Source organism: Callorhinus ursinus, unplaced genomic scaffold (assembly GCF_003265705.2).
Source record: "Callorhinus ursinus isolate GAN/ISIS: 27379988/994484 unplaced genomic scaffold, GSC_fseal_2.0 scaffold18, whole genome shotgun sequence".
Taxonomy (NCBI): Eukaryota; Metazoa; Chordata; class Mammalia; order Carnivora; family Otariidae; genus Callorhinus; species Callorhinus ursinus.
The window spans coordinates 9584007-9601832 of NW_027397080.1; the positions used below are offsets into that span (position 1 = coordinate 9584007).

The following is a 17826-nucleotide window of genomic DNA, read 5'->3' on the forward strand; positions in this document are numbered from 1 at the left end:
CTTGCTCAGCGGGAAGCCTGCTTCTCCCTCTGCCTGCTACTCCCCCTGCTTGTGCTCTCTCTCTGTCAAATAAATAAATAAAATGTTTGCTGCTTGTGCTCTCTCTTTCTCTCTGTCAAATAAATAAAATCTCTTTAAAAAAGATTTTAATTTAGTTTTACTTTTTAAAGATTTATTTATTTATTTGAGAGAGAGAGAGAGAGAAAGAGAGAGAGCACACACAGCACAGAGGGGCAGAGGGGGAGGGAGAAATAATCTTAGGCAGACTCCGGGCCCAGTGCAGAGCTCGACACAAGGCTCCATTTCACCACCCTGAGATCACCACCTGAGCAGAGATCAAGACTTGGATGCCTAACCAGCTGAGCCCCCCAGGCACCCCGCCATCAATTATTTCTTAAAGACATTTAAATCATAAGAAACAAAGCCTTTTAATTTGTCCACAGAGTTACCATTTCTAGAGCTCTTCATTCCTTAGTGGAGATCTGGGTTTTTTCCTGGTATAATCTCATTTTCACTTGAAGGACTGCCTTTAATATTTCTTGTAATGCAGGTCTTCTGGTGATGGATTTTTCCAGCTTGTCTATGACTGAAAATATCTTTGACATAGCCCATTCCACTTCAACACAGGTGAAAGTCTTAGGAATTGCAGTTACAGGTTTGAGACTGAATATGCCTTCTACCACCAGCATTGGTGTCCTCATTGTCATCTACCTGGTGAGTGTTCTTACTCCAGAACCCCTTGGAGACTGCTTTCTAGGATCACTTTTGGCACCAAATATTTTAGTTTGAATTCCTAGACACAGAACCAGAGTGAGGATGTTTATTCAAGTCATTTATTGGGAAACTGCTCTCAGGAGAAAGGAAGTAACAGAGGCAAGACAGGGCTGGGGCAGGGTGGTGGGGAACCTCAGCAAGAATGTGGTCTTGACTGGAGATTAGCTTTAGACTGATCCATGGGGGAACTGTGGAGGACAAACTATATCCCACTTTCATTTATTTTTTTAAAAAAGGTTTTATTTATTTGACAGAGAGACACAGCGAGAGAGGGAATACAAGCAGGAGGAGAGAGAGAAGAGGGCTTCCCGCGGAGCAGGAAGCCCGATGTGGGGCTCGATCCCAGGACCCTGGGATCATGACCTGAGCCGAAGGCCGACACTTAATGACTGAGCCACCCAGGCACCCCAAACTATATCCCACTTTTAGTTAAGAGAATTGACTTATTCTCCTTGTGTCCGTCAGTCATTAGCCAGGGGGTGAGTATGGGTGCATAGCCTCCCAGGCAAGGATGCCTCCCATATGGCTGAGGGAAATCTCTGAAGAAAGGGAGAGTTGTTGAGTTGTTATCAACATTTATAGCAGCGGAGGAGTAGCAGCTACCACAGGTAGGCAAAAGGGAGATGGGTAGGGCATCAACAGCATTAAATACTTTAACATTCCTGAATATTTAGGGTTAGGCCCCTGATCTCCAGTCTACCATTGTCCCAACTCTATCGTCTAAGCTCACAAGGTCTTTTGAGTGTGGGCTTCCACATCAAACTTGGACTTGGGATTGCTGCAAAACTGGTAGCCTCCCATATTACAGTCATGTTCTCTAGGTACACTGCAGTCATTCCTCTTTAAGGTGCTGCCAGACTCCCCAGGCTTCATGAAGGGACCAGATATAGTTCCTTATACTCATGGAACCAACCAAACCTGCATCTCCTTCTCATCTCAAGAGAAATACAAAGCAAATCTCTCTTCTAATTGTCCCTTTATAAATAGGGAAATTGAGGCTCAATGAATTTTGCAGCAAAGTCTGAAGATGTAGAGCTGGGGCCAAGTCAGGTGTCGATTTATAAGCCACTCACTACATCAGGGGTCTGTAAACTATAGCCCATGGGCCAATCCACTTCTCCCCCTCCCCCTCATCTTTTTCTTTTTTTTTTGCTAAATAAAGTTTTATTGGATTATAACCATGTTTGCTCATTTATGTATTGGCTATGGCTGCTTTCTCACTACAATGGCATCATTGAGTAGTTGTGACAGATACAATTTCACCTACAAATTCAAAAATATTTACTGTCTGGCCCTTTATAGAAAGAGTTGGCCACATCATGCTTTTTCTGGAACTTCCACAGACACTTTTGCTAAGACTCAGTTATTCTAAGACTTATTTTTTTTAAGATTCTTATTTATTATTTATTGGAGAGAGTGAGAGAGTACAAGCAGGGGGAGCTGCAGAGCGAGACAGACAAGCAGGCTCCTCGTTGAGCAGGGTTCCCTGCTGAGCAGGGAGCCTGACTTGGGGCTCCATCCCAGGACCCTGGGATCATGACCTGAGCCGAAGGCAGAGGCTTAACTGACTGAGCCATCCAGGCGTTCCTAGTCTAAGACTTTATTTTTTTCTTTTAAGATTTTTATTTATTTATTTGACAGAGAGAGAGACCGCGAGAGAGGGAACACAAGCAGGGGGAGTGGGAGAAGGAGAAGCGGGCTTCCCACTGAGCAGGGAGCCTGATGTGGGGCTTGATCCCAGGACCCCGGGACTATGACCTGAGCTGAAGGCAGACACTTAACGACTGAGCCACCCAGGTGCCCCTATTTTAAGACTTCAAGTAGAGAAAGGATTCTCCCTGATTCTTGGTGAGATAGCACAAGCTAGGTCTTGAAAATCTACATTCTTTTACACTAACAAGAAGTTAGAGAATCTCTAGTATTACTTAACTAGAGGGGATTTCCTGGGAGGAAGAGGGAAGATACAGCTTAAAAGATCCTTGGGTCTTTTTTGGGGGGAGGAGGGGAAGAGTGTCCATTTTTAAAATTGGATTTTCCAATTCAGAATGCTGCAGCTTTTGTGAATGAATGAATATTGGTATGTACAAAGGAAAAAAAAAGTTCTGGAAGGAAAGAGATATCTTATGGGTAGTTACTGCTGGTGGGAGGAGGAGAGATATTTAACTCTGTATGATTTGTGTGTATAGTACAACTATGTGCTTTTTGCAATTAAAAAATATACAAACACACACAAAGAGAGAGGGAGGTGGGAAAGAGACTCAAGAGACTTCCTCCACAGTGGCATTTAAGAAAAGAATCTTTCTAGGATGATGGATGTATCTGTGTTCTTAGTGGTATGGTTGACTTAATGACCTCACTTGCCCCTGGCATCCATCCTATGATAGACGGGCTGCCCCTAACTCCTCAGGCTCTATATTCCTTCACAGGCAGAGAGCTGTTAGAAACATTCTGAAGGGAGTGAGGACTACAGATTTCTGCAGAAGCAAATGAATTGCACAGTTGTGTTGGAAATAGAATTGCAACTGTACTGCCATTTCTCAGGAAGCTAGCATGTAAGTAAGGCTGGCATGAAGACCAAATTGTGAATGTCAGAAACTAATCATGTAATATTTTGGATTTTTCGAGAATGGCTGCAAGATATAGAGATGGCCAAGCTTGTTCCTCTTTAAAAGAAATGGGTAATACATGAGCATTGCAAAACATTCAAACAATACAGATGTGTATAAAATAAAAAGTGAGAGTCCTCCCTTCAAGTCGCTCTTACCAGAAGTAACAATTGAATATAATTTAAAATTGGAACATCTATAGAGATCTTTTATAATTAGTCTTCATGCTTAGATCTTTAACTCAACCATATTTTATTTTTGTGAAACATGTAAATAGGGGTCCCGTCAAGTCTATTTTTCTGTAATCTGGCTTTCAAGGGAGTTTCTGGAGATACTTTACCGAGCAAAGGGAAACAGCCATTTAGGAACGTGCACGCCTTTTCGGCACCAGCACGTGCTCGGCACTTTATATGTAGTGTGTCATTTTACCCCCACGCGAGTTTTAAACTCAATTTATAAGTAAAGAAACCGGGCGTTATCTAAGGAATATAGCTTGCAGACCAGACTTGCAGGAGACCCGAGAGGGAAAAAGGCGGGCGTAAGGCTCAAGACACCCAAAGCCTCGCCCACTTTCCAACCTCTCGCGACATTGTGCGTCATCCGAAAGCGCCGGTGGCCCGGACGGTCGCGCGGCCCGTGTCGCGCGAAATCTTCGCTCGGCGGTGCTGTCTCACCGGTGAGGCCGTGAAGCCGGCGAGTCCCACACTCTGTCCTCTCGGCCTCCCGCCACAATGGAATACCTCATCGGCATCCAGGGCCCCGATTATGTCCTTGTCGCCTCCGACCAGGTGGCCGCTAGCAGTATTGTCCAGATGAAGGACGGTGAGAGGAAGCAGGGGAGGCCCGGCCGGGCCTGGGTGTAAGGGCAGTCGGACGGAGTTCGGGATGGGGGCGGGGGGGTGGGTGAGAACCGGGGAGGTCTGAGAGGTGGAATCCCGCGTGTCCTGCTCTGCACTTGCTTATTTTTTGGAACGAGGAGACGGGCAGCCTAGCTTAGGGCCTTGGCATTCGCTCCTCCTAGGGCTCCGAGGTCAGGGCTCTACTCTGGCCTTCGCTAAATGCTTCCTAGGCGCGAGTTGCCTGTGGAAATTCAGTTTTTAAGTGTTTAAGCGCCTGCCGGGCACCAAGCTCCCTAGATCCCCAAATCTTTGATTAAGTTTTCCTGTTGTTGTCGCTACTAATGAGGTAAGTTTGCTGGCGGTGTAGGATGGCATTCTGGGGAGACTGAGACTGTGGGACTAGAAACTTGGCATTTCCCTTCCGCTGCCTGTACTTTCCCCTTTCTCAGCTCTGATCCTCCTTTTCCAGTTTTCCCGGACACTGGTTGCCAAGTGTTCCTTGTATTTAAGTAGTTAGTGGAGTTCTCAAATTGGAGCCTTAGGACTTATTTGCTTTGTGACTTTGTACAAGTTATTTCACAGTGGCCAGATTTGCTCATCTGTTAAGTCAGGTTACTAATACCAACCTCACAAGCTTGTTGGGAGGATGGAGTGAAAAAGTTTGGTGCAAATGCTTAGTGCAGTGACAAATAGGCAGTAGTAATAATACTAAGGACTTATGTAACAGGTGCTGTTTTAAGCGATTTACATTATTTCATTTAACCTTTTAAGATAGGCATTATCATATTGCCATTTTACAGATGTTAGTTCTGGGGCCTAGAGTTAAGAAACTTGCCTAAGACTACAAGAGACAGAACCCAGGTTCAAACCCATGCAGTTTGACTCCAATCTTTTGCCCATAACTGCTATACTATACTGGCTCCCCATAGTCAGTACTTAATAATTTTTTAAAGATTTTGCTTGTTGATCTGTGGAATCTAAGACTGTGTTTTCATGATTGATCATAGACATGCTAGTGTTGAAAAAGTATTATGCTTTGGCTCAGATGGCTTCATGTTGATTTGACAAGATAGGTTTTGAGCACCTGTGTTGCCCATTATAGTGCTAGGTTCTGAAGGGATGCAAGAAGAGTAAGATGTGGCCTGTATCTTCCGAGATCAGATGAGATCGGGCGTGCTCAGGGTGGGATGGCCATAGATTGATGTGGCCTGTATCTTAAAAGAAGTTACAGTTTGATGTAGACTCAGATGTGTGTACAAATAATTATAGTACAAGTTAGAAAATTATGACACATATAAAAAAAACTCAGGTAATGCAGAGGAAGAAGAGATTATTTTTGGGTAATTCAGAGGAAGAAAAGATTCTTTCTGGTTGTAGAGATTAGGGAACGCTTTGAAGGCAGGTTATAGTTCATCTCTGGTTTAAGGGAAGAAAAATTATTGAATCTGGGATTTTCTGAAGTTAAGCGATAGGCATCTGATTGTCAGGCGACATCACTTAGAGAGATGGAAAGAACTCTGAGGGACTTTGCTTGAGTTCTTTCTTATTCTTTCTTTTCTTTCTTTTCTTTCTTTTCTTTCTTTCTTTCTTTCTTTCTTTCTTTCTTTCTTTCTTTCTCTCTTTTCTTTTCTTTCTTTCTTTCTTTCTCTTTCTTTCTTTCTTTCTTTCTTTCTTTCTTTCTTTCTCTCTTTCTTTTTGAAGATTTTATTTATTTATTTGAGATAGAGCGAGCAAGAGAGCAGGAGTAGGGGGGAGCAGAGGGAGAGGGGGAAGCAGGCTTCCCGCTGAGCATGGAGCCCAATGTGGTGCTTAATCCCAGGACCCTGGGATCATGACCTGAGCCGAAGGCAGCCACTTAACTAACTGAGCCACCCAGGTGCCCCTAGAAGTTTTATTTGTAAATCATGCTTTCCAAAGGAGTCAGTTTGTTTTGAGGGTAAATCTGTCCGTTATTTTGAATACTAAGACCTTTGATATACAGGTGATTTTAGCATGAAGTCTGGGTAGAACAAACCAAGTCAATACCTTTACAGGTACTCTGTATAATCCACACAGGGGTGTAAGACATTAAGAAAACAAGGAAATAAGTACTACAAGATGATTTTGTATGACAAAAGAAGTATCACTTGTCAGTATTAGTTTTTATTCTTTTTTTTTTTAAGATTTTATTTATTTATTCATGAGAGACAGAGAGAGGCAGAGGGAGAAGCAGGCTCCCTACTGAGCAGGGAGCCTGATGCGGGACTCGATCCCAGGACCCTGGGATCATGACCTGAGCCGAAGGCAGATGCTTAACCATCTGAGCCACCCAGGCGCCCCAGTATTAGTTTTTAAATTAATGATTTCAGGAGTAAAGCCTAAGGGTATTCAGAGAAAAGAAAGATCACTGTGGTATGGAAAGAAGATGAATTTGAGTTAGTTCTTGAAAAATGGTAGGAAATAATTGCACTCAACTTTAATTTTCCGTATAGTCTTTTCTGGTATAAAATGTTTTATGATAGGAGCTTTGGAATTCTATGAGGACTTTTTCCTACCTTTCATTTCATGAAGGAACTTAGTAGGGTAAGCAGGAATGTTGAAAATGAGTAACCTTTTGGGATTTATTTCTCCAAGTATAAAGTAAGAATGATAATTCCAATCAGTTTTTTTCATTTGTCACTTTGTAAGATATTTTGATATAGAGAAGTTTGCTTATGAGAGTGCCCCAAGTCTTTGGTTTGATTGTATGCAACATTTCATGTCTCTTGTCTCCTGGTCTGTATAGAATTGCTTTTAAATTACTCAGAGCAGGGCGCCTGGGTGGCTCAGCCAGTTAAGCGTCTGCCTTCAGCTCAGGTCATGATCCTAGGGTTCTGGGATTGAGTCCCATGTCAGGCTCCTTGCTCAGCAGGGAGTCTGCTTCTTCCTCCCTCTGCCCCTCCCGCAGTTTGTGCTCTTTCTCTCTTGCTCTCTCTCAACTGAATAAAAATAGTCTTTTTTTTTGTAAAGATTTTATTTATTTATTTCAGAGAGAGAGAGAATGAGAGACAGAAAGCACGAGAGGGAAGAGGGTCAGAGGGAGAAGCAGACTTCCCACTGAGCAGGAAGCCCGATGTGGGACTCGATCCCGGGACTCCAGGATCATGACCTGAGCCGAAGGCAGTCGCTTAACCAACTGAGCCACCCACGCACCCTAAAAATAGTCTTTAAAAAAAAATTACTCAGCACTTAAACCCACACAGAATGCTTTTTTTCCTGAATTCATATAGCATGTGTAATCTGAACTACATTGACTAATACTGAGTATAATGTTATTGTTCATATATAGTTTTCCCTATGTATGAGTTCGATAGGGGTAAGTGATAGTATAACCATTTTATACACTTGAAAATTAGGGCCCAAGTTCAGAGTGCTGAGCCCAGATTATAACAAATTGGGGCACCTGGCTGGCTCAGTCAGTGGAGCATGCAACTTTTGATCTTGGGGTTGTGAGTTCAATCCTCACCTTGGTTGCAGAGCCTACTTTAAAAAAATAAAAATAACCAAGGTCTATTGGGTTCTAGTACAGTTGGCCTTTCACAGTATTGTATACTGATGTTCATTTTGTTTTCTGTTTGCTTCATCTATGTGGATCTTGTAAGTTCTTTGTCAAGGATAAGAAATTCCCTAGTGCTATGCAGGCTGTTCCCTCAGAGAGCCGTTAGCATCTATAACATCTCCCTTTACTACTCATTGGACACACAATAAATGTTTAAAAAACACTTTTGGTCTTGTATAAAGTTCTTTTCAAATTTGAACAGTTTACTGCCTAGAATTTTAGCATTTCTTCTAAATGTGACATTAATTCTTTGTAAATAAGCTTTTTTCTTTCCAAAATAAAAACAGCTTTTTTGGAGGGCACCTGGGTGGCTCAGTCAGTTAAGCGTCTGCCTTCAGCTCAGGTTGTGATCTCAGGGTCCTGGGATTGAGCCCCGAGTTGGGCCCTCCGCTCAGCAGGGAGTCTGCTTCTCCCTCTCACTCTCCCTCTTTGCTTCCCCCCAATAAATAAATAAATAAAATATTTTAAAAACCAAAAATCCCAGCTTTTTTTTCTCATTATGGAAATAATGCAAACTTATTAAGTAAGGTGTTCTTATAAAAATGATACAAGTTTAGTATAGGCATTTTAGGAAATGCTAATAAGCAAAAAGAAATAAAAATTGCCCAGTGGCATCTAATACTCTTCTGGTCTTTTTTTCTTTGCATAGATAACATATGCATAAGTGAATTTTTTCCTTTTTTTTTTTAAGATTTTATTTATTTTGGGGGCACCTGGGTTACTCATTCGGTTAAGCATCTGCCTGCAGCTCAGGTCATGATCCCAGGGTCCTGGGATCGAGCCCTGTGTTAGGTTCCCTGCTCTGCGGGGGTGGGGGGGATCTGATTCTCCCTCTCCCTCTGCCCTCCCCCCCCCACTCGTGCTCTCCCTCTGTCAAATAAATAAAATCTTTAAAAAAAAAAAGATTTTCTGACAGAGCAAACAGTGGCGGGGCAGGGGGCAGAGGGAGAAGCAGACTCTGCTCAACAGGGAGCCTGACGCAGGACTCAGTCCCAGGACCCTGGGATCATGACCTGAGCCAAAGGCAGACGCTTAACCGACTGAGCCACGTAGACGCCCTGAATTTTTTTCTTTTATGACCAAGTTTGCAAACTAACAGTCTTTAAATCTGTAGCCTATAACAAATAAAAGTGTGTTTGTTCAGGAGTTTCAAGGCAGTTTGATAATATCTGCAGGTACAATTTGTGTGGTTTTTTTCCAAGTCTAAGAAGCTGTATTGTGGTTCTACAACTCTCGAACATTTGTAGAATATTTGTGTTCTTTAGCATTTTGTTCTTTAAATCCTATTAAGGGATTTTGACATTTCAGAATCTTTCAGACAGGAAACATGTCTCCCAGGGAAGATTATTCAGCAGTATTTGAGAAATGAAAAGTGAAAGTGAGAGTGAGATAGGGAGATTTAGGCTTTTTCTGAAGCTACAGACTGAATATGGAGTTTTCTTCCTTAGGCACTAATTGCTATCTGAATATTTATTTATCTGTGTAATCTGAATGAGTGAGTCTGGTTCAACTAGATAAGATTAGACTATTGGGATTTTTGAGGTATTTTTAAATAGTGTTAAAATATTCGTTAGAATTTTTGCTCTGGCAATCATTTTAATTTTCTCTTTGCTTTGGAAATGGTGTTGATTTACTTTTTGAGGTGATTTATAGTCTCAATTATTTTTTTTTTGTTCTTTCTCGAGATGACTCCTTAATTTTCATTGTAGCATTGGTCCTTCATATATGCTTTTGTGTATGTATAAATAAAATAACTAACATTTGTATTTATAGAGACATTTCAAGGCTTTGAAAATCATGAACCTAAAGATAATGGCCATTGGCTTGATTCCTTCAGTTTCTTTGAAGGTTCAGTTTTTCATTTCTGGTGCTTTCAAATGTATTTAACTGTGTTTTCAATTGTCAGCACTCAAATATATTCTCCAACTGAGATTGACCTTAATAAAATACACCAATGGGTTTAACATGGAGAGTGAAAGAGAATAATTAATATAGTTGCCCATTAAAGTCTTCTAAAAACAGTAATTGGTAAAAGTATTCAATATAGTGATTGTTAAACCTGTTTATGACTATCTATATAAGAGCAGTAAATTTCTGATGTAATTTTTAACACTTTTTTTCTTTGAGCAGATCATGACAAGATGTTTAAGATGAGTGAAAAAATCTTACTCCTATGTGTTGGAGAGGCTGGAGACACTGTGCAGTTTGCAGAATATATTCAGAAAAATGTGCAACTTTATAAGATGAGAAATGGTTGGTAATACTTGGAATGTAACTGTGGTTGATTTGTATTTAAATTTGAACTAAAAAAGAATCTACTGGCAATTCTACACATGAGCAGACCAGTGTGGTCATATTTTTATTTGAATCTTCCTACTTTTAAAACTTTATCTAGACCCTCCTGATCCTAAAGATCTTCTGCAAAAATCCCAGAGCCGAAAAGAGAACCGTTGTAACACTGATACTTGAGGGCCACCTTGGAGACGAACATGGTAGTATCAGACTTTTTTTTAAGTGTTAGGTATTTCAGAGGATGTTATTTGAGCTAAAGTATATCTGAACCTCAGAGCTAAAAGACCTCAGTTAAACTTGGTTTTACTATTTTTTTAATGTGACAAGTCACTTAGCCTCTTTGGTCTTTATTTTCCTCACTTCTAAAATGGGATAATAATATTAATGAATAATATGTAAAATGTTTATAAGCTTAATGCTCTGTGTCACTGTGGGAGATTTACTGTCATAGAAGAGTTCTGCCTTGCCTTACTGGTAGATTCTTGTCAAGGAAGATAATTAGGATTTTTGTGAGTTCCCTCTGGGGCTAATGCACTCTAATCCTCATTAGAGGATTCCTCACTAGGATTTCCTCATTAGAGGAAGCCTCACTATCAGATAATACTAGCCACTAGCTTTATGACCCAGGAAAGTTTATAGTGACACCCTAGCAGAAAGGACCTTACTTCAGTTATTTACTTCACAGTTTAATACACTTATACACAGCACTGATATAATGTGGAACTGTGAAAGAACTTAAATTGAATATAATTGTATAAAATGGCTAGATATGGCCCATTTATATAGATTTTCTTTTTTACTTTGAAAACTGTGCATCTCAAAGCAACCTTTATTTGTTCAATTATTTTTAACAACAGCGTTTTACGACCAATACACTGATTTTTTCAAGAAGGAAAGTCATTTTAAAAACATTTTTATTTTAAGAATAGGCCTGTGTTCAGCTGTAGATTTTTCCCCCCCAAGCTCTGATCAGGTTTATTTTGATTTGGGAAAAAAAATACCATTTTGATGGCATGAAAAGCAAAATTTAAGTCTTTTTTTTAAACATCTCAGTACAGAATTTTAAAAACTATTAATGGAAAATAGATTAAGGACATTAATTCACAACAGTAATTACCACTGGCCAGTTCCTGGTATTCGGCTTCTCCCCTAGTTCTCCAGAGGAAAACTTAAGTTGAATCTTCGGCAGAATGATCTTTAAATATACTTTATAAGCAAAATGAGAGCTTTTGTTTACATAGTTTTTATTTTTTTATTTTTTTTTTAAAGATTTTATTTATTTGCGAGAGAGAGAATGAGAGATAGAGAGCACAAGAGGGAAGAGGGTCAGAGGGAGAAGCCGACTCCCTGCTGAGCAGGGAGCCCGATGTGGGACTCGATCCGGGGACTCCAGGATCATGACCTGAGCCGAAGGCAGTCGCTTAACCAACTGAGCCACCCAGGTGCCCCGAGTTTACATAGTTTTTAGATTTTGCTGTTCCTAATTTTATTCTGAAACTCAGGTTTTACCCCAAACCATAATTACCGCATGAACTTTGTAATGCACAGTTTTGTATGCAATTCAGCAAGCAGTAGTACACCATCGGGCCTGTCTACCCAGAGCTTAGGAGAAACAGGGCCGGTCACACCCATTTAAAAACAAATCTCACACTATTTGCCAATGTGTAGTTTCCGTATAAGTTCGGACAATGAAATATATGGATATATATCTATATATCTCATCTTAATTTTCAAAGGTAGGCAAAGGGAGTTCTTCACAGCTTAGCTTTGCCTGGCTGAAGCTGAAGATTTTGTAACTTCATAGCCAGACCCATGTTGCCAGTAATTTTCAATTTGCCTTGAAAGAAGGCCGACTGAGGATTCATTTTACCAGTCATTAACGCCAGTAAGTCCGAGTCAGCCATTGTGATTGTGCAGTCAGCCTTCTTATCTGAGTTAGGAAGCACTGATCCTTTGCCATTCTTCACATCCACCACCCGGGTGGCTTCTTTACCCTCAGGGCCGTCCTTCACCTTGAAGGCAAAAATACCACCAATTTTCTTCACAAATTGTTCCCCTTCCTCTTCAAGCTTCTTCTCAATTTCCTTAAAGACAACATTTGCTTTAAATCCATCAACTGCAGAGCTGGTTGGAACAGCCTCAATGTGATGAGTTCTAAAAGAACTGGCAGCTTCAGGAAAACCCATCTTGTAGATCGTCACAACCACAGCTCCTCCAATGCCTAAATTATGCTCCCCATTTATATAGATTTTAGGCAGCAAATTTAGCATCATGCATTCAGTTCCACGAATACTTTTTTTTTTAAGATTTTTATTTATTTATTTGACAGAGAGAGATACAGTGAGGGAGGGAACACAAGCAGGGGGAGTGGGAGAGGGAGAAGCAGGCTCCCCGCTGAGCAAGGAGCCCAACTCCGGGCTCCCTGGGATCATGACCTGAGCTGAAGGCAGACGCTTAACGACTGAGCCACCCAGGTGCCCCAGTTCCATGAATACTTTTGAGGGCCTCCTCTATCTTAAGCACTCTGGCTAGTACCACAGAGAATTCAAAGATGAAAAAAGAACGTAAAGCACGTGGCACTCAGGTTTAAGCAAGTTGAGAATATTTCAAAAATTATTTTTTAGTGGTTCTCTATTTTGCGCCTACATGGCAGGTGAGGGATGCTAATAATGTTTCTCAAGTACAGTAACTACAGCAATATTTCACTGTCCTGTTCTGGGAGAGGGAGGGAGAGTAAATGAGTTGAGAAGGTTGCTTGTTGTGTGGGTATTAGGGTTTAAAGTCAGTGCACAAAAAAAAATCATGTATGATTAAAATGGCCTTTAAAATCTTTTAAATTACCTGTCAAGTGTAGTTTTGTGTATGTAACTCTACACAGTAATTCTTATGCATATTAAAGGTCAAGAACTGAGCTAAAATAAGGGAAAGGAGAAAAATCTAAATGTAAATAGGCATTAGGCCTTTCTGCCTTTAAGATAACTGTCAAATCCTTAGTGGTGTTTAGGGGATTAGGTGAAGAATTGAAAAGTATTCCTGCTTGTTTACAGTTGCTTGCATTATAATTTAATATGCACTAATAGATTGGTTGTGAGGATGAAGTTCAATAACCTGTGAAAGCACCTGGCACAGACTCTGAAACATAGCTGCTGTTCAATAAATATTTGTTAGAATTTTAATCTAAATCTTACCTGCTGTAATACTGGTTTTTGATAATAACTTAACCATTTGCTGTCTCTCTTTCCAAAGTTACATTTTCTGCATGGGTCTGCTCAGTTGCAGGTCATTCGTGGCTTTTGGGGGTGGGGGAGGGGGTTTCCAGAGTGAGTGCATTATTAAACACACACCTGATGACATTCCTCTGGGCTGTAGTTTTGTTGGCATTACAACCTTTCTTGAGATACTGTATTTTTAAAATGTTGTAGATAGTGATGGAAACATTTTTTTTCTGTTGCTTGTACTTTTGAAAATCATATTTAATAAAGTTGTTTATTTTTTAAAAGAAAACCTTGTAAAGTGTGACCCTGAGGCCATCCTAACTTCTAGCCTCTCTTTTCCCAATTTTTTTTTTAAATAAGCTTTAAAAATCAGTATCTCGAGACCTCTTTCTTTTTTCCCCAATACCTATGTATTTGTACCCCCTTCTTTCTATAGAGGAAACCACAGTTTGCTGATGAATGAACAGCTTAAGCAAGGCTTGGTTCTGTGTTGTGGCCAGGAATTACTGTCGGTGCTGACCAGCTATTTCACAACTGTTGAATGGGGAAAGGGACAAGGAATACAACTGTACTCCTCATTCTGTGTACTTTATGTACTCTGGGCGTACAGAGAGTGGAAGGATGTAAAAACAGGGGTAGTGGAATGATTTGGGGTGCTGTTATTCCTTTTGCTTCACTTTAAGTATGACTGTTTATCTCTTGTTCCAGGTTATGAATTGTCTCCCACAGCAGCAGCTAATTTCACACGCCGAAACCTGGCTGATTGTCTTCGGAGTCGGGTAAGCAATATAGCAAGCAGCCTTACATGAGAGTAGAAATATCTTCTGTGCTGCTTCTATATTATTATACATGGGTAGCATTTTTGCCCTTTTTTGGACTTCCTAAGCCCTTCTCCTTGGTACTTATTCATTCTTCAGTCTCTTTGGACTTGTTTTCTTTTTCTGCAGAGTTGCTAATTAAAGCCTGAAGGGCAGCTATACACTCCCAGAGAATTTGGATGGGGCACACCAATAGGAAGGCCTATGAAGGCCTTTAAAAATTTTTCAAAGTGTTTTCATAGCAAACCATGTTCCTTAATTCCTATGGCTGAAGGTTCTTACGTGGTAGTGGAGGCGAAACTTTGAAAATTTCATCTTTTTTTTTTCTTTAAGATTTTATTTATTTATTTGAGAGAGAGAGTGTGAGAGAGAGATCACACGCAGGTGAGTAGAGGGAGAACCAGACTCCCCGCTGATCAGGGAGCTCAATGCAGGACTTGATCCCACGACCCCCGGATCATGCCCTGAGCCATAGGCAGACGCCTAACCAACTGAGCCACCCAGGCGCTGCAGATTTCATCTTAAGATTATGTGTCTTTCTATGATTATTCTTGCTAAAGCACAGAGATTTATTCATCTTCGCTTACTTAGGCCTTGTTCTATCTTAGAGCTGTTTTTGTTCCACTGACAGCATGTTGAAAGATGGCAACATTAAGTTAAGGATTGAATGTATTAAAGATTGTGTAGGATGTGCCAAGAAAGTTCGTATGATTGCTAAAGGTGTGTATTATTCCCTTCCCACAGGGACTAAGTAAATGGAGACTTATCGTGTGACCTTACCCCCTGTGCCTGTTTACTCATCTATGAAATCGAGATAACTTCCTAACCCCACAGGAGTGCTAGGAAAATGAATGCTTGTAAATCCTAATATTTAACATTCATACGACTTTTGCCCAAAGCATTTTGCTTAATAATTTAATCTACTCACTGTTCCACTGAGATATATAGTAGTTAATTCTCTCTCACTGATACAGAATGAATGGCATAAAGTGGCAAAGGGACTAGCTCCAGGTCACACAGCAGGTCAGACAAAGCTACACTGATGGTGCCGTAATTACTTGACTGTTGAACCTCCCATCAGCTCCTCGGTTTTTCAGTAGTGTTTCTAGAACATCGGTGCTATTCATATTTTTATTATGGTTTTAGTTTCATCTGCAGTTGCTTAAGCTGAATTATGACAGAAATCTGAACAAGTACAGGTGTTGTGTTTTTTTTTAACGCTACCTCAGAATGTCTCAATAAATAGAACCTCTTTTTTTCAGTGCTACCTTTAGCCCAGGGCCTTATGCGATGTAAGGATCATGAGGTTTGAAGAGAAGCTAGAGATACTTTGGTAGGAAGGAGGAGAAAGATTTACGTACCTTGTTTTGATCTGGGTAAAAGGTCAGTGGCCTTTTCTTGTTCACTGCTCTGTGAGAGAGAAAATGGGTCAGATATGACCCTTCCTGCCACTCAGAAATTCCTGTGGTATTTGGTAAAGAGTATGCTGTGGCTTGCTGTGTAAAATATTCCTTTGACTTGTCAGGCAGAACTGGAATAAGAATTCCAGCTTTGGGGGGTGCCTGGGTGGCTCAGTCGTTGAGCATCTGCCTTCGGCTCAGGTCATGATCCCAGGGTCTTGGGATCGAGCCCTGCATCGGGCTCTCCCTGCTAAGCAGGAAGCCTGCTTCTCCCTCTCCCACTCCCCCTGCTTGTGTTCCCTCTCTCGCTGTATCTCTCTCTGTCAAATAAATAAATAAAATCTTGAAAAAAAAATTCTAGCTTTGGGCACAATAAAGACTTCGTCATAAATACAGCGGACATTAAATGAATTAAGCTGCTTTTAGAATTGAGATAAGAGTGGCAGTGTGCTTCATGTAAATGCAGTGGATCTGGTTAATCTCCTAGCAGAAATGTTTGATGTCTTAAATAAATATCCCTTGTAGACAGTGACATAGGGGCTTTAGTAAATATTGACTACATCTGCCTATGGTTCTGAGCCCAACCTCTGCTCCCCCAGCCTTCTATCAACTTAGATTGTTAGCTCTAAAATATGAGTTTATATTTTAGTCATTTTATTCTGGGGAGAAAGGTGTTGGTATTTTTTCAGTCTTTCTAATAAATGTGAAGTCACTAGATTTGGTACATTTATACAGTCACACCAGTTGGCACATGAGACTTATTTCAGGTCAGCCAGTTACCATGTATAACTTTGTGTCTGTAGCTCAAATTGTCTGATTTCTAATTTGGGGTGTGTGTGTGTGTGTGTGTGTGTGTGTGTGTGTGTGTGTGTGTTTGGGGGTGGTATTTGGTTGGGAGGACATTTATTTATTGCAGAATATATAATGAATTTTTTGTAAACTGGTTCTTTTAAGATGCAAGCATGTTTAGCATTGTGGTTAAGCACTGTCTCTGGAATTAGACTGCCTGAGGTTTTGTTTTGTTTTGTTTTTTAAAGAATTTTATTTATTTATTTGAGAAAGAGAGAAAGAGCAGGGGGATGGCCAGTGGGGAGAGGGAGAGGGACAAGCACATTCCGGGTGAGCATGGAGTGGATGCGGGGCTCAATCTCATGACCCCCCTCCCCGAGATCATGACTTGAGCCGAAGTCAGGAGTCAGAGTCAGAGTTGGATGCTTAACCAAGAGTAGGATGCTTAACCAACTGAGCCACTCAGGCACCCCCTAGACTGCTTGAGTTTAAATCTTTGCTCACTGACTTACTGGCTCTTTGTCTTTGGACAGATTCTAAGCTTAATTTCTCTACTTGGAAGATAATAGCACTTACTTTACAAAGTTATTATAAATTAAATGAAGCAATCATGCAAAGCTGTTAGTACAGTGTGTGGCACATACGACTAATAAATCACTTGTTTCTGTGCTGCCATTGCTGCTTGATTGAAGAAGCAACTTAATAGCTATAAGTTAGTTTGTTTTTGTTTTTTTAAAGATTTTATTTATTTATTTGAGAGAGAGAGAGCACAAGTGGGGTAGAGATAGAAGCAGGCTCCCCGCCGAGCAAGGAGCCTGATGCGGGGCTCGATCCCAGGACCCCGGGATCATGACCTGAGCTGGAGGCAGCCACTCAACTGACCGAGCCACCCAGGTGCCCCTATAAGTTAGTTTTTTTATGGGAGATTCTTTATTGTGCTATTTTAGTTGAACTTACTTGCTGGTTTAGAGGATATAAGAAAGTATTGCTGTGGATAAGGAAGATGGGAGTAAAGCTACATTGATCATTTGTTATGTACAAGGCTTTGTTCTAGATCACCAGAGTCTAGTGTGGTAGCCACTAGTCATAAATGGCAATTAAAATTTTAAATAATAAAAGTTAAATAAAATTTAAAGTTTGGTTCCTAGGTGAGAGTCTCTTGGAGTTTGAATGAAAAATAAACTTTTATTTCTATAAAAAATTTGGTTCCTCAGTCACATTAGCCACTTTTCAGTGCTCAGTAGCCACTTTTCAGTGCTCAGTAGCCACATGTGGCGAATGGCTACCATATTGGACATTGCAGATATAGAACATTTTCATCATCGTAGGAGGTTCTCTTGAACGGCGCTATTCTAGATAGTTACATGACACCATAAAATGAATGTTATCCCCGTTTTATTTACAAGCCTACTTAGACTGGTTAATAATAAAGAGTATTTCTGTTATGTGTCCAAGTATACCAAAGACACAGGAATAGCCTGTAAAAGTCTGAGGTAAGATTCTAAATTCAAATACT

At 40.6% G+C, this 17826-nt stretch overlaps 1 protein-coding gene and 1 pseudogene across 1 annotated transcript in view; one reads left to right on the forward strand and one right to left on the reverse strand.

Moving 5' to 3' along the window:
• Positions 1-3992: 3992 nt before the first annotated feature.
• The window catches only part of PSMB2 (proteasome 20S subunit beta 2), a 34269-nt gene continuing 20435 nt past the window's right edge, over positions 3993-17826 (forward strand). The window contains exons 1-3 of the mRNA XM_025856517.2: positions 3993-4202; positions 9927-10049; positions 14012-14082. Of these exons, the coding sequence (XP_025712302.1) occupies positions 4112-4202; positions 9927-10049; positions 14012-14082 (285 nt within the window). The 5' untranslated portion in view covers positions 3993-4111. The remainder of the gene's footprint in view (positions 4203-9926; positions 10050-14011; positions 14083-17826) is intronic.
• On the reverse strand, positions 11563-12328 carry LOC112811969 (sterol carrier protein 2 pseudogene; annotated as a pseudogene).